The 13,913-nt window shown below is 41.0% G+C and overlaps 2 protein-coding genes across 9 annotated transcripts in view; one reads left to right on the top strand and one right to left on the bottom strand.

Moving 5' to 3' along the window:
- Window positions 1-12,695, bottom strand: part of slc25a16 (solute carrier family 25 member 16) — a 27,115-nt gene extending 14,420 nt beyond the window's left edge. For 4 of the 6 annotated variants that reach the window (XR_013296125.1, XR_013296123.1, XR_013296120.1 and 1 more), the window contains exons 1-6: window positions 12,587-12,695; window positions 12,193-12,333; window positions 11,655-11,721; window positions 8,162-9,768; window positions 7,768-7,898; window positions 6,706-6,807 (exon numbers count right to left, since the gene is read on the bottom strand). The gene's annotated coding sequence lies outside the window, so the exon portion shown is untranslated. The remainder of the gene's footprint in view (window positions 1-6,705; window positions 6,808-7,767; window positions 7,899-8,161; window positions 9,769-11,654; window positions 11,722-12,192; window positions 12,334-12,586) is intronic. The other 2 variants (XR_013296121.1, XR_013296124.1) reach the window with 2 other exon arrangements.
- The window catches only part of tet1 (tet methylcytosine dioxygenase 1), a 33,665-nt gene that overhangs the window by 5,751 nt on the left and 14,001 nt on the right, over window positions 1-13,913 (top strand). Inside the window, exon 1 of one of the 3 annotated variants that reach the window (XM_077581445.1) lies at window positions 9,889-10,177. The exons of the other annotated variants lie outside the window; for them this stretch is intronic. Within the exon in view, the coding sequence (XP_077437571.1) occupies window positions 10,136-10,177 (42 nt within the window). The 5' untranslated portion in view covers window positions 9,889-10,135. Of the gene's footprint in view, window positions 1-9,888; window positions 10,178-13,913 lie in introns of those variants that run through there. 3 annotated transcript variants of the gene reach the window in all.

Below are 13,913 nucleotides of genomic sequence, written 5' to 3' on the forward strand. Positions count from 1 at the left end.
GGGGTGGCAGTAGTGGTAACATTTTAACCATCTAAACCGGAAAGTGTAGCTGAGCTAAAAAATGGAGAGCCCAGTGAAAACGTAAGGTTCAAACCCCAAATCTGCGAACTGTGAGACAGATGCGCTAACCACTACCCCACTATGTTGCCTAACATAATTGTCAGTGAACCCTGCTATTCACGGGGGATAGAAGCCAACCCTTGCTACGAAAAACTGACCCCTAAAAGGTTTTTGTAATTGCATATAGATGCCACAAGGTGGTGGCATTTAAAACGGAGAGGCTCATAAAGCATCAACGCCATACCGCTAGTATGTACATAATCATGAACCCATGTTACATAAACAACTGTATTCAGTTGGTGATTTACACACAAAAAAACACTTTCACATGCTCATTAGAAGAAATCAGTTCCCAAATAGCCTAAACAATACGTTAGCACAAACGGACTGTCTTAAATGAAAATAAAACGCCACAATTTAGGGGCAATTGTAAGTACTACTACTGTATAATATAAACATAACATGGTACTGTGGTATTTTCATTCACGGCTTGTTTGGGTGCCTAGTCGAGCCGAGGTAGAGAGTACAACTGCATATAACGTGCGCGTTATGTAGCAATACTGTATTGTCGATATTTACTCACTTGGCCAGTCTTGCTGATGAAGCTCACACACCCTTCCTGACAAACGTCTCTTCCACAGGATTGTGAAAAAGGGCAGAGGCCAAGTGAAGTAGCTCGTGTAGTGGCTTGCATATAGCTGTTCCTGTTTTCCGCAACACAGCAAGCACTGACGCCTGCTGTGATTTGTTTTGGTCCCGTATAATAATAATTGAAGGCTTATTGAAAGGGGCTGAAAACACACTCGGAACAATTTAGCCGACAAAATGCTTCTCTGGCTTGTGCGAGCAATGTTGTAGTGGAGGTTTCCCTTTTTTCTCTCTCTTTTTTTTTTTTTAATGGTCTGGTTTCACTCAGGATTGCTTGATGGCTCCCTCATGGCCTTACGTTTGGGCAGGCAAGAAAAGACTGGGCCCTAGCCCTGAAGGCACACGCACATGCACATTAGCAACACATGCTAAATGCTGCCTTTCATAGTGCAAAATACCCCTTCAGTGAAACAGTCCTTACATGGGGCAGCACAGTGACTGACTAGCATGTCTGCTTCACAGTTCGGACTTCCTGTGGGGAGTTTGCATGTTCTCTGGGTTATGGTTAGCATGCATGCTTTGTTCCTTAACTCTTTCACTGCCAGACGTTTTCAGGAACGGGTTGTCCCCAGTGCCAGCCGATTTAAGCATTTTGACTGATCTTTCAAGGTCCACAGAAAATGTTGTGTTTGGACTATGGAAACACACATACTAGCAAATGAAAGATTGGACTCTCATCTTTCATCAGAAAAAAAAAAGTTTGTTTCTACCTTATTCCGTTCTTCAGTAATCAACAATAGAAAATGGTTACTTTCACCGAAATTCTCTGTTTTGAAACAAAAAACGGAGAAAAAGAGCTTTTTGTTGTGAAACAATGTTATTTCATGCACTCTAGTGAATTGTACACTTTTTTTGTCCATGAATGATGCCACAAACACCTAAATAGTGCTTTACTTCTGTAAAACGCTTTCACCAACAATGAAAAAGTGTTTTTAGTTTGCAAAATACGTTTATTTCCATTCAACAGTGTAACAATTTGACAAAACAATTTCGCAAACTATTTAAAAATGTGTGCAACTGTGGTACTACTTACAATTATGTGGATGTTTCAAATACAGTTTTTCTTTTCAAGGAGACGCCAGGACTCGCACAACAGTTTACTTTCACTTTCGCATTGGTCCGTTTCGCGTGCAAACGTCACACTTTCTTGACGGCCTTTTTTTCCGGGGAATAAATAGCAAGTAGCAGACTGTACACACTCCTCCGATGAATATGCATTGGACTCGGGGCACTCTTCGTCGTCCGATCGAACGTCCGCCTGAACGTGCTCGGTTGTGCTGCACGTTTATGACGTCGTCATAGCCGCCGCGTCAACGCTTGCAACTTCGCCGTCAACCTCGGATTCACCATCATCATCATCGATGATGATCATCGTCGTCATCAAATGTGCTCTTTTAGCGTTGGTCGATGCCTTTCGTCTTGTAAGTGTAGAGCTGTAGAGCTCGCCATTGTCCGTTTCCTCCTGCTCCATCTAGCTCCCCCCACGTCTCCTACTGCCGTGTCAATGTCATCGATGATGATCATCGTCGTCATCAATGTACTCTTTATCGTTGGTCGATACTTTTTGAATTTGAAAAAAAACGGCTCGGGCGTGAGCGGCTCGCAACCGGTCGCCATTTTTCCTTTGTCTTCCATTCTCATCTCCTGCTCGACGCTCTAGCTCCGCCTCTACTGACGCCCACCCTATCTTGTCAAAAGAGAGTCACTGCTGCCATCTAGGGGCCAATAATAGTCATTAGGCACAACAGACCTCTTTGAAACTTTCACCACAGCTCCGGAAGGCTTGGCCGCACCCGTTTCAAAAAAAATTTTTAAAAATTGGATGACGTCATTTAACGTCATTGGCGGCGCTCCGTAGGTTTTTACTTGACGTCTTTAAACGTCAGTGGCAGTGAAAGAGTTAAAGACTCTAAATTGTAAATTCTAAAAACTACAGGAAGGTTAAGATTGCATATTTTTCAATTACTTTTTTCCCATTGAAAATAGTCATGGAAACTTTCCAGGGGTCAAATTAAACATCAGAAAACCATTATGAACTGGACAGGCAACATTCTTGAAATCGTTGGAAACTACTCACCCTTGGAGATTTGGATGGCGAGGCAATGTGAATGGTTAGTTTTGTTTACATGATGACTGGACGTGTCATGTGTAGGGAATTGGAAAGAGGGTGGCTCACTGAGGATTTTACCCATACATGCCGTCCGTGTCAAATTTGACCCGTCTTGACATCTGACAGCAATAAAAATACCCAAAATGTCATTATTACAGCCGAAAGTAGCCTACGGTCGTCTACTCATGAAAACTAGCTGCTAAATTCTGCACACAGCAAAATAGGCTGCCTCATACGAAAGTACACAAAAGTGAAAATATTTTTAAAATGTCATACTTTTGTACAGGTGCAGTTAGAACAGACAGTTCAAGCTCCCCCTTGAATACAGATGCCACCCTCCTATTAAATAATCCACATTTAAGGCAAGATTAAGATTCCCACCATTTTCCTTAGTGTAACTAACACACACTGGTAAATCTAAAATCCATGTTAGAAAAAAAGTATTTGTTCAAGACCGTACATGTCGTCAGGCCTAATTTGCAGCACGAGCATACCCCAGAACTCCAATTGAGTTTCCCGTTACCTGCTTTAGCCTCCAACTAGCGCAGCCTAGCTCCTCCTGCCAACTCATTAATCTCTCACACATCATCATCCAATCCCACTTTTTTTTTTTTTTTTTTTACTGCGGCGGCGGGCGGCGCATTCGCCAGAGTAGTAGTAACCCAGCTGAGATAACACGTGTATCATGAAAACATTTGCACATCCCCCAGAGAGAGGGAGCGATACGCGCTTTGGGGGATGTGCAATTGTGATGCTGCCTGCTTTAGCGCTATTACACATTATTAAAGCCGTGTGCATCTATGGAAATATCCTTGATATCCAGTTTAAGGTCTATTAAATAGTACGCTCCTTGTGGTCACTAGTAAGACAATTCAGCGTACTACAAATAGGAGAAGGACCGTCTTACTAGTAATATTTTTCCACTACTGCCTTCCACAACTATAAGACATTTTTCATAAGTGCATCAAGGATATCAAATAAATGCTCAAACAGCTTTCCATGTAGATGTGTTTTTCATGTGTGAATATTTGAATATTAGAGTCATCATGTACACGGCTTGTATTTCAAGCTCTCGTACAGCAACCCACCCCCTCTATTGTTTCCAAAATGGGACCCTCCTTAATGTAAAGCAAGAGTGATTTGTTCCGAGCAGACGCTCCTGTCACGCCGCTTCCCCCCACTCTGTGCCTTCGGAGGTCTCAGCGCCGACGGTTGCCACGGCGACCTCATTGTCTGCCGCCCACCTTTGACCCGCCTGCCTACTCTGACGGAGTATTCTCAGGGTCATAAGAGGGCTTAGCCAGAGATAACCGGTGGACACGCACCACCGCCGCTGTTTAAGACTCTGAACTCAGTAACCTGCATTCAGGTAATTAGGTTAAACTATAATCTGTATAAATCAACCATGTGCTGCAATGTTAGAATTTTTAAATATATGCAGCGAAACATTAACTTACAAGTTTAATTTGTTTGTGAGCAAGGTTGTAACATACATTACTCATATAAAAAATAATTCACTCACTCACTCTTTGAAATGGGTTGAAATGCCATTAATCTGTTCTAACCCTGCAAAAAAAAACACAGTAAAAGCTTTTATTTATTTATTTTAACGGAAGTGTCATTACTGGACGTACTGTGTATTAGTAATGTGTTGTGTCTTTAAGGGGCGTGGCCTACTGAGTGACATCATGTGCTGGGTTGGCTGATTAATCTCATTGTGAGCATCTAGGTGTGAGTGGTGGCCACAATATTGACCGCAAAAAAATAAATAATCCTGTTGACGCTTTGCTTTGATGCAACTGCTGTAGGGTTGTCATTATCGAATGTTTTAGAATTGATTATTCTTTCGATTACTCCATTGTTTTATCAGATACAATTGTATTTTGCATTAAAGTGTATTATTCTGTTCCTTGTTTACTGTTTAGGAACTAGTTGTTGTTGTTTATTTGGTATTGTTTAGTGATAATACCAACTAAACAATTAAGCAATATCACACTAGAGGGATTGGATTGGAATAATTACTGCTGAGAGGCTGAAAGCAGATGATTTTGATAATTTTCAGTAAAACAGTGCCTCTAAAAAAATAACTCATTTATTAAAATAGTAGTAATTTCATTTGGTAATTGATAAGTGGTTGATTGAGCGATTTATTTTGGCACATCAATTTGACAAACAGTCAAACACACAACACACAAAATGACAAGGCCTCAACTCACACCCAGACACTCTCATGCAGATATACTACTTTATTTCTTTACATTTCTACAATAGAGTGCTATTTTTCTTTATTTAAAAATGTTTTGTTTCGTAGGGGGCTGCAATAGACTAATGGCATTTAAATTCATTTCAATGGGGAAAACTGATGTGACTGTAAATAAGGTTACAAACCTGGTCACAAATTAAACTCGTAAGTCAAGGTACCATTCCCCCCCGCCCGCATCCGTGTGTGGGTGCTTTTTCAGCCGGCAGAAGGACGCACATGTGCACCATTCATCGCCTAAACATGTGGGACAGAAGGAGAGCCCACGTGGTGCGTTCAAGTGTCAGGGGCGCTGCCAACGTTTCCACGGAGCCAACTCGCTATGTGTCTACCTCAGACACAGTTGGTTACAGCAGCCCTATAGTTTCCTTTTAACCCGGTCCAAGCCAATTAGCTGGAAATTAGCCCTGTAAGGTAGACAGATGCGAGTAACAGCCACACTGCTTGGTTAGTCTCCCCAGAAAAGAGCAGATGAAGAGGAAATGTCTGTTTTATGTGAATGTGGCTCTCAGTTCCTCTGCCAGAACCCAGTAAACATCGGTGCAGATGGACTGCTGAGTGTGCACCGTGCATAAAAGCAACTGGAGATGTCATGATGCAACCTGAGCCATTAACGCAAAATGCTTTCTTCAATAAAAAGCAGATCTATAGGCAATAATAGTGCAAATGGATAAGGACAAAGCTTTCTCATGTCTATCTTTATAATTCTACTTTGCATTACAAAATGCTTTACTTCGACTTCCATGTACAATTTAATGCAATTTTCCTTTATTATCCTCCACTTGTATGGTGTATTCGTGCTTGAAATACATGTGCGCGCACGTGCTGACTCACCATAACACAAACTCAAAAAGCCTTTTTCCGCTCTCCTTGCAAGCAGCCACGAGGCCCCCAGGGGGGAATGGGCGGGGTGGGGGTGAGGGGCTGTGGGGGAGTTGCTTGCCTGCATAGTTTGCGCATGTGTGTTTTTGTGTGTCTGTGGGTCAATGCGTGCGTGCGTGCGTTTGCGTAAACTGAACTCGTGCTCACCTTTCCACGTCCTTTACAAGGAGGAGATGTGGATGACTTGGTAGTCATGTCCAGTTTTAGCAAAAGGAATTCCAAACACTTAACACATAATCTATCTACTACACATCTACCTATCTATCTAGTAAATTTTCATTTTATTGTTAACTAATTTATTAAGAGGATTTAATGCTCACAGTTTGCATATTTTATGTCTTCAAATGTCATTATTTGGTTACTTTTCACACGCACGCGCACACAGACACACAGACACACAAACACAGTTTTATGGTTTGTTCTCCTGCCATTTTGGAAGCCTAAAATAGCAAATATTTGAAAACTAGTTTAACACAGGGCTGAATGATTTTGGGAAACAATGTAATTGCATTTTTTTCCCTTAAGTCTTCTTCTCATGTATTTGAAATGATAAACATAATTATTTTGTGAAATTTGAATAGCTTTTATTACAGGACTTAAGCAATGTGTATTTTGTTTTGCTGTCCTGTCATTTTTTGCTCATGAGATTTTCATGACAATGGTGTTTACCTTCTGCATCACATAAAGATAACACTTATGGGTATATATTCTTTATCCTTTGGAAAGAGCGACTTATTTTACTTACCTAGGGAGCTGTGACCATCTCTTCCATCCCCATCTCTGTATTATACTTCCCCCAGGTGGCCATGGTGTACTCACATACAAGACCAGCACAATGTCTATTGAACTGAAGAAAATAAGTCAACAATTATTTTATTTCTTAACATTGGTATACCATTACTGTATGTTTTATAAAGTACAGTATTATAGAGTGCTATTTTTCTTACACGGGAAGAGGACCTTGAAAAAATAATGGCAAATTAAATTGCAATCGCAATATTGAGGAAATAAAAAATCTCAATTAGATATTTTTTCAAAATGGTTTAGAATTGGAACAGCAAAACAATCAATAAGAGCACAACTGCCTGTATGCACCTTATAGTACGCTCTTTGCATCTCATTCTTTCAACGTTCCGCTGCTCCTCTTCTGTGCCTCCATCCCAAAATACGCCTTCACTGTAACCAATATTCCACCGCACCCTTCATTTTCAGCTTTTAAACTTGCCACATGTTTTTCTCTTTAACAAGCAGCCTGGCTCTTGTTAGGAAGAAGTAGTTTGGACATTAATCACCTTCAAATGCACTACATGCGAGCGGCTCGACAGCACAGTCTCTAACTGTCCCAAAACATCTGGCAGGCCAAACCCCACTGGAGCCCGTCCCAGCCAAACACGAGCGTTGCCAACACTTGTCATTAATGCCGCAACTAATGTAAATATGCTTCTCATTGGCCAGCGAGTGGTGACAACCGCAAGCAAACAGGAAAGCACACATTTTGGTCCTCGGCTTCAACATGAAAAGACTAAACATAATCAGTGTTAATCTAGCAAACACTTTCATTTAGCAAACCAAAGCAGAGATGGCGGTGAAAGTTTATTTCTGACTTGAAAGTTGTACTTTTTTTTGCCACCCAAAATGGAGCATTAAATTGATTTAAGCACTCAGCCTGTTCTTAATTTAGATCACTAGCTTCCATTAACTTTAATGAAGAGTGAGTGGCAATAATGGCAGAGAACTCAACTCGCTTCACAATAATAGACAGTTTAGCTTAACGCTAACAAACATCCGTATGTATAATTATACTCACAGTTCTGTGCGAAGTACGACCAATATCAGTGCGGCTTACTGAGGAGTTTTGACCAGCTCTATGTATAGCCATCCAAGGCCATTGGTTACCAAGGTGCGCACACCAGAAGGAACAGCACAATGTTCATTGACCTGAAGCAAAAATGTCACAAAAACTGTTTAATTCTTTGCATTCTATTTAGTTATGTCATTACAATATGTTTTGACACAGTACAATATTATACAATTTATTTTACAATGATTTTGCGTTACAAGCGTGATCACGGAATTAATTAAACTTACATTATCTTCACCTAATTTTGTACTATAAACAATTTGCACAACTTTTGGTACATCTTCAAGAGGCACTACTTTACTGTAAACTAGGAAGGACCTTGAAGTAGTACTGCACATACCGTTTCACATTCAGGCTTTGGTCGTCAGGAATCTATCATCATCCACTTCTTGTTTGTCTTGGACTGTAGTTACTAGTTAGTAATTTTTCTGCCATTGTCGAACCTGTTCGACAAGTTGTGACAGTTCCCAGGTTCATCGCAGCTCATCTGTAACTGACACAAGACAGCTTAAACATCTTCTTGTACAAAGATATACAGTTAAGAACACACTTGGGCTGGATGTACGCTGCATGATTCAAAAGACACAATTCAGATTTTTATTTTTGGCTTTTAAGTGGCACATGGATTTGGGACTTGGCAGAGTAAGCATATTAAAAACAATGCATAGAATCTGATATTTTTAGATCAGAATAAGGCTTGCAAATGTGACTCAATTTATCTTCTTCACCCACTGGTTGTGCTGGATTAATCAGGAGGGAAAAAACTGATTATTTTGTATATCTGGTGGCGAAAGCCCAAACACAATAAGTTTTTGTCATCGTTTCAGTTCAGTTCTGCGGTAGGCACTCGCCTGGAAGTATCCTGGTGCCTGTTGTTTACCAACTTTATTAAATGGTCAATAATGTCAATAATTAAGAAGTCAAAAGCGGAGGCATTGTAGCGGGCGGCGGTGGTCTGTGATTTGACTGTGAAGCTGTTAAACACTTCACACAGACTGAAGGCATTCTTTTTAAGCCTAATTAGCAAGCATTATGAGGCTATACATTTACTGACTCCCAACTAGGGCTGCTTCCTCTACCAAGCTCAACACAGTGCGATCGTTTCCTCTGTGTGTGTCGCATATTGTTTGTCTTTTCTATGAAACAACGTTCAGCTGAGGTGGTCTCACTGGTAGTGTTACGCACAGCCACATGCTCGAGCTCTTCTCATGTTGTCCTGGTATGACCCTGACATCTCTTACCTCATGGATGCCTTTAAACTCGCTCCAAATTTTATTATTATTATTATTATTTGTTGTTTTGTGCTCTCTAACCTTGTCTCGGTGTTTCAGAACCTGAGCATCCTCTACCTCAAATCGACTGCGGTGATTGTAAAGAAATGTGATGTTACTGTGTATAAGTGATCATAAAAGGGACGCACAATAGCACTTAATATAATAGATCACATGTCTTAAGTCAGTTGTTTTCGAGGGAGAGGAGGTCAGTGTCACAGTCATGTGAGAGCAAGGAATGTGCTGTGTAAAAAGCTTTCAGACATGACTTTTCAACACTGGTACAATCTCCAAAGTAGCAACAGCCATAAGAATGTATTAAATAAGTCATTTTTTTCGCTAAGAATTGAGTCGAAAGCATCTTTTCTAGAGATCCTGTAATGCTGGAAATCAGCCACATCACAACTGTCACACAACAGTCTCAGAAGTCAAGTCCGTTAACCGAGGCGCCACTCGAATTGATCCTTAATTTTCCCGACAATGGACCAAGGAAAATTGGTCAAACTGCCATGCCTAATCTCCCCAAATGTTTCAGTTCAGCTTCAGTTCTTTCAGTATCACACCGGTGGTGCCTCAAGGGTTAATCTCTCCCAGTCACAGTTGTTATTCTCCGAGCCAGATCCAGCGTGTGCGCACCGTCCATTCCACAGCTTGCCTCCGATCCCTGCGCATAGTGCTGGAGTAAAAAGCCCACATAGGGGATCCTTTGTTTAGGAGTCTAGGCATGGAAGATAATTTACAAACCACTAAGGTCCTCACGCCATTGGCTGATGAGCCCCTGTCTGCCCCTTGCGAGAGGCATGTCATGTGTGTGTGCGTGTGTGTGTCGTGTGTGTGTATGTATTTGTATGTGTGTCTCTCTACGTGTGTGTAAGCTTCAGCTGTGGCAGTGCTTGGCTACGGATGACCACAGTCACTCTTGTCATGACACCCAAGAGCTTGCCCTGCGCTCGGCTACTGTAGCCTGTCTTTTGAGGCAAAGCAAGATGGCCACCAATACCTTTTAGTGTGTGAAGGAGGGGGCTGAGGTGGTGGTGGGGGGCATGCTGCCGAAAACAGAGGGTCTTCCTCCCAGGACGGATAAGGTAAAAAAAATAAAATAAAAAAAAGGAAGAAGCTGGCTGAGTGTGTGACTTAGTGGCAATAGTCTAGCTGCAGTGGAGCTCATCCCTTGGATTTAGCTGATTGGAGTGCTTTATTTGGAAGCTGTTTTTTTTATTCTGGCTGAGGACCTTGAGGGTGTTTGGCTTGTCGTTTTCAGGTGGGTTTAAAGGACCTCGCTCACACGGCGCTTTGTCTCGGGACAAATTTCTTTTCCCCGAGTCATTTTGTATTACTTTCAAGAGACCCCGTTTCAAGAACCGTACTCGTGCACCTGCTGTTTTTCTGGCAAGCTCAGCATGTTTTGTAATACTAACTGATCATTTGTCAGAGTATGGTAACAGTATTCGCCACCCACTTTTTACCCACGCGGTCTCCGGTTCTTTAAAGTTTCATCGTCGTCGTTGTGCGTTTTTTTTTTTTTTTTGTAACACCGAGCCAGGAAATGCGCTTAAGTGAATGAAGAAAAAGTCTCACGTGCGTAGAGTAGCAGACACGCAAACCGCTACTACTTCCACTTTCAGCCAGGAAAGGGAGACACACTTTCTTTAGCGTAGCATAAAATCAACTCTCACATGTTGTGATGCGTGTTTGTTTGTTGGCGAATAGAATCGGAGAAGCACTCCAAACCTCCCTGGAGACGCGTCGCCTGGAGAGAGAGGTTTGTTAGGACTCAAGCGTCTGTGACACCGCTGTTGCTAGGGTTCGTCTCTGAGCGTGCGTAAAGCTTTCAGTCCCAACTACTCAAGTGTTTTGTCAACCCTTAAACGCTTCGACAAGCAGAGGAGTTTTCCAAGGGACAGCAAAGAAGGACATTTGTTCCCATGTAAAACATTACACACTCGAGGAAAGCCTTTTGAGCATGTATACAATATCCTTGCTATTCATCTTCAGCTTCATGTACTTGTACACTGTGTTACATGTGTTTGTTATCACTAGTAAGACAACTCTATGTCTTGCTGCTAACCTTACTAATAAACTACCGTGCTGCTCGAGTAACACTCACTGGCTCACTGGAAGGCAGTAGTTGGACTAACAATACTAGTAAGACAGTACTACTAGTGTGTCCTAGCCGTTATACCATAGTGATATTATAGTGACATCATAAGTTTACTAATTATCATCTAGCACTTCACTAGTAGCACGCAGATGCAAAGTTGTCCGACTGGTGTTCAAAAATGTCTTAAAGTTAGCAGAAAAAAAACATTACAATTACAAGACAAAACTCATACTAGTAAATGGACCTTAAACTAATAGGGGTATTGAATGAATGTTAAAAGTAAGTTTGTGGTGTGGAGATGAAAGAAATGTCATACAATAGTGAGAGGCAGTAGTGGAAAAAAACATTACGAGTAAGATACAGTCAATCTACCATTTTGCCCTAGTCGTTCTACTAGTATGAACCTTAATGAACCCATGAAGCTTAAGATGGATATCAATGAACTTAAATGGCTTCATCACCTTGCATATGACTGTAGGCGACCCGAGGCAGACACAAAGACAGCATCCAGACCTCTCCAGAGACCTGCTGGTTGAATGTGAACGCATGAGTCCGCATATTTTACATCCCACAATAAGAGACATTATTTTTTAAATCACAAGGCCAAAGGGAGAAGAATTAAAAGCAGAGGCTACACTTTGACATGAGCTTTGAATGTCGAACACAAAGATGCACAGCATACAGAGATATAAACTTGTGCGTCTGGTGCAGTGTTGGAAGACGGCCAGCAGTGCTTTGTCATTGAAAGCAGTTTTTTGTGACAGGAGGACCTGCCTCCCCCCCAACTATCCCTTCCATCAACTAAGCACCATCCTCCCAATGTGTTGCCCATCCTTCCTTATCCGCTTCTTAAGGTTATCCCAAGATTACAGTTGCATCAGCAGTTGTATTGCTGGAAGCCAGACATATTTAAAATTAAGTGAAAAAAAATCTGTTAATATATTCACCGATTGGACAAAACCAGACAAAACTATAATAGAAACTAAACAATAGTGGTACCTTGACTTAACCAGTGCCCCGGTTTGCGAATTCTGCTTCAGTGCTTCTGCATGCGTGTGCGTGGCGTTCCATAGCCCACTACACATCTTAGCAGATCCCAAATAAGATGGTTTCCTTTTCATTCTTTCATTCAGGAATTCACTGTCATAGTAGAAGAACATATAAACATATGTTATCTATCTTATAAAATTATTTACAGCTGTACACACTGACATACAAACACAAATAAAGCATATTAAAGATGATACGAAAGCCCCGCTAGCATAATGCTAACGTCACGTCTATCGTAATTTGATTGGAAACGCTAATGTTAGCTTAGCGAATGTATTAATTAATGTAGTCTCTTGTATTCTCTAATACACAGTGTGATACTTTGATATGAAATAACACTCACAGACAAACGTTTTCGGCCATATAGCAAGGAACAAAGAAATACTGTATCTACAATTAGCTCTCCTGCTATCTGTCACTCTTGACTTCCTGTTGTCTGGAACCTACTTCCTGTTATCCAAACAAGCTACAGGAACTCTAAAGACACAAAATTAACATTATTTAATGACTGTACTGTATTACAAATTCCTGTGTTCAACTAACCCCACAAAATCGACTTTACACAAAAACTCTTATTAAATACATAAATACATTGTATACTCAATTAACCAGGTTACTTATTTTATTGTCTGAATTGTTTGATTGTTTATACAATGCGGTGCTATTTTTGTTTCTCAAAACCAGATTAATGACATATTAACTCATTTCAATGGGGGGAAATTAAGGTGATGCTCTATTTTGATGAAATAGTTGACCAAAACATGCACATTAGGTTAGATGAACACTCTGAATTTTCTATAAATGTCAACTTAAGTGTGCATTGTTGGCTATCCATATGTCCTGCCAATTGACTGGTGACCTGTCCAGGGTGTAGTTGGGATAGGCTCCAGCCCCCCGTGGCCCTAATGAGGATAAGTGCTATAGAAAATGAATAGATGGACGAATCACCATCTTTATTCCTATTGTTTTCCTCTGGATTATTGTATGGCAATGGATTTCAAGTCATTTGTCAAACAGTGGAGGGTGCGGAAGATGTAGCCAAGCTGCAGCTTAAAGTGGTCATAATGCACATTACAAACCGCTTGCCAGCTGCCAACAAAAACAAGGAGAAGAGGACTTGTCTGTTGTGGAATCGGAGGTTCCATAACGATAACAAAATGTATTGGTTTGCTTATCCGAATCCATGCTGAAATGTTATGCTTTCTTCCTCTGTTTGTGCGTGGTAAAGAAAAAGGCAAAACATTTACTGCAACGCTTTAGGGAACCTTTTTCCTGTCAGGGACCATTTCCTTTTCATCAAGTCCTTTGAGGGCTGTACTGAATTTATGAAAAATATGACGCAATGATCTGTATTAAGTATTCTGAGCATTTGTGGGTTCAATGTTTTAGGTCTTTTTATAACAGATCCTCTGAGGTTAAGGCCTTAGGTTATGTTAGGACAAGGCAACTATTAATGACGCTGGTACTAAAACCTGCCCTGTATGATACTTAGCAATATAATCATGTTATCACAATTACAGGATATCCGGTAGCATACAGTGTGCATTTAGTTTGGAATCATGTTGAACTTTGATACCCTTTTAAGAGGACTCTCATGTAAAGTCCAGGTTGTGAGTACATCAGTGCACAACATGTATGCTGGAATACATGCAATGTTGAAAGTTTCCATA

This window comes from Vanacampus margaritifer, chromosome 12 (assembly GCF_051991255.1).
Source record: "Vanacampus margaritifer isolate UIUO_Vmar chromosome 12, RoL_Vmar_1.0, whole genome shotgun sequence".
Lineage (NCBI taxonomy): Eukaryota > Metazoa > Chordata > Actinopteri > Syngnathiformes > Syngnathidae > Vanacampus > Vanacampus margaritifer.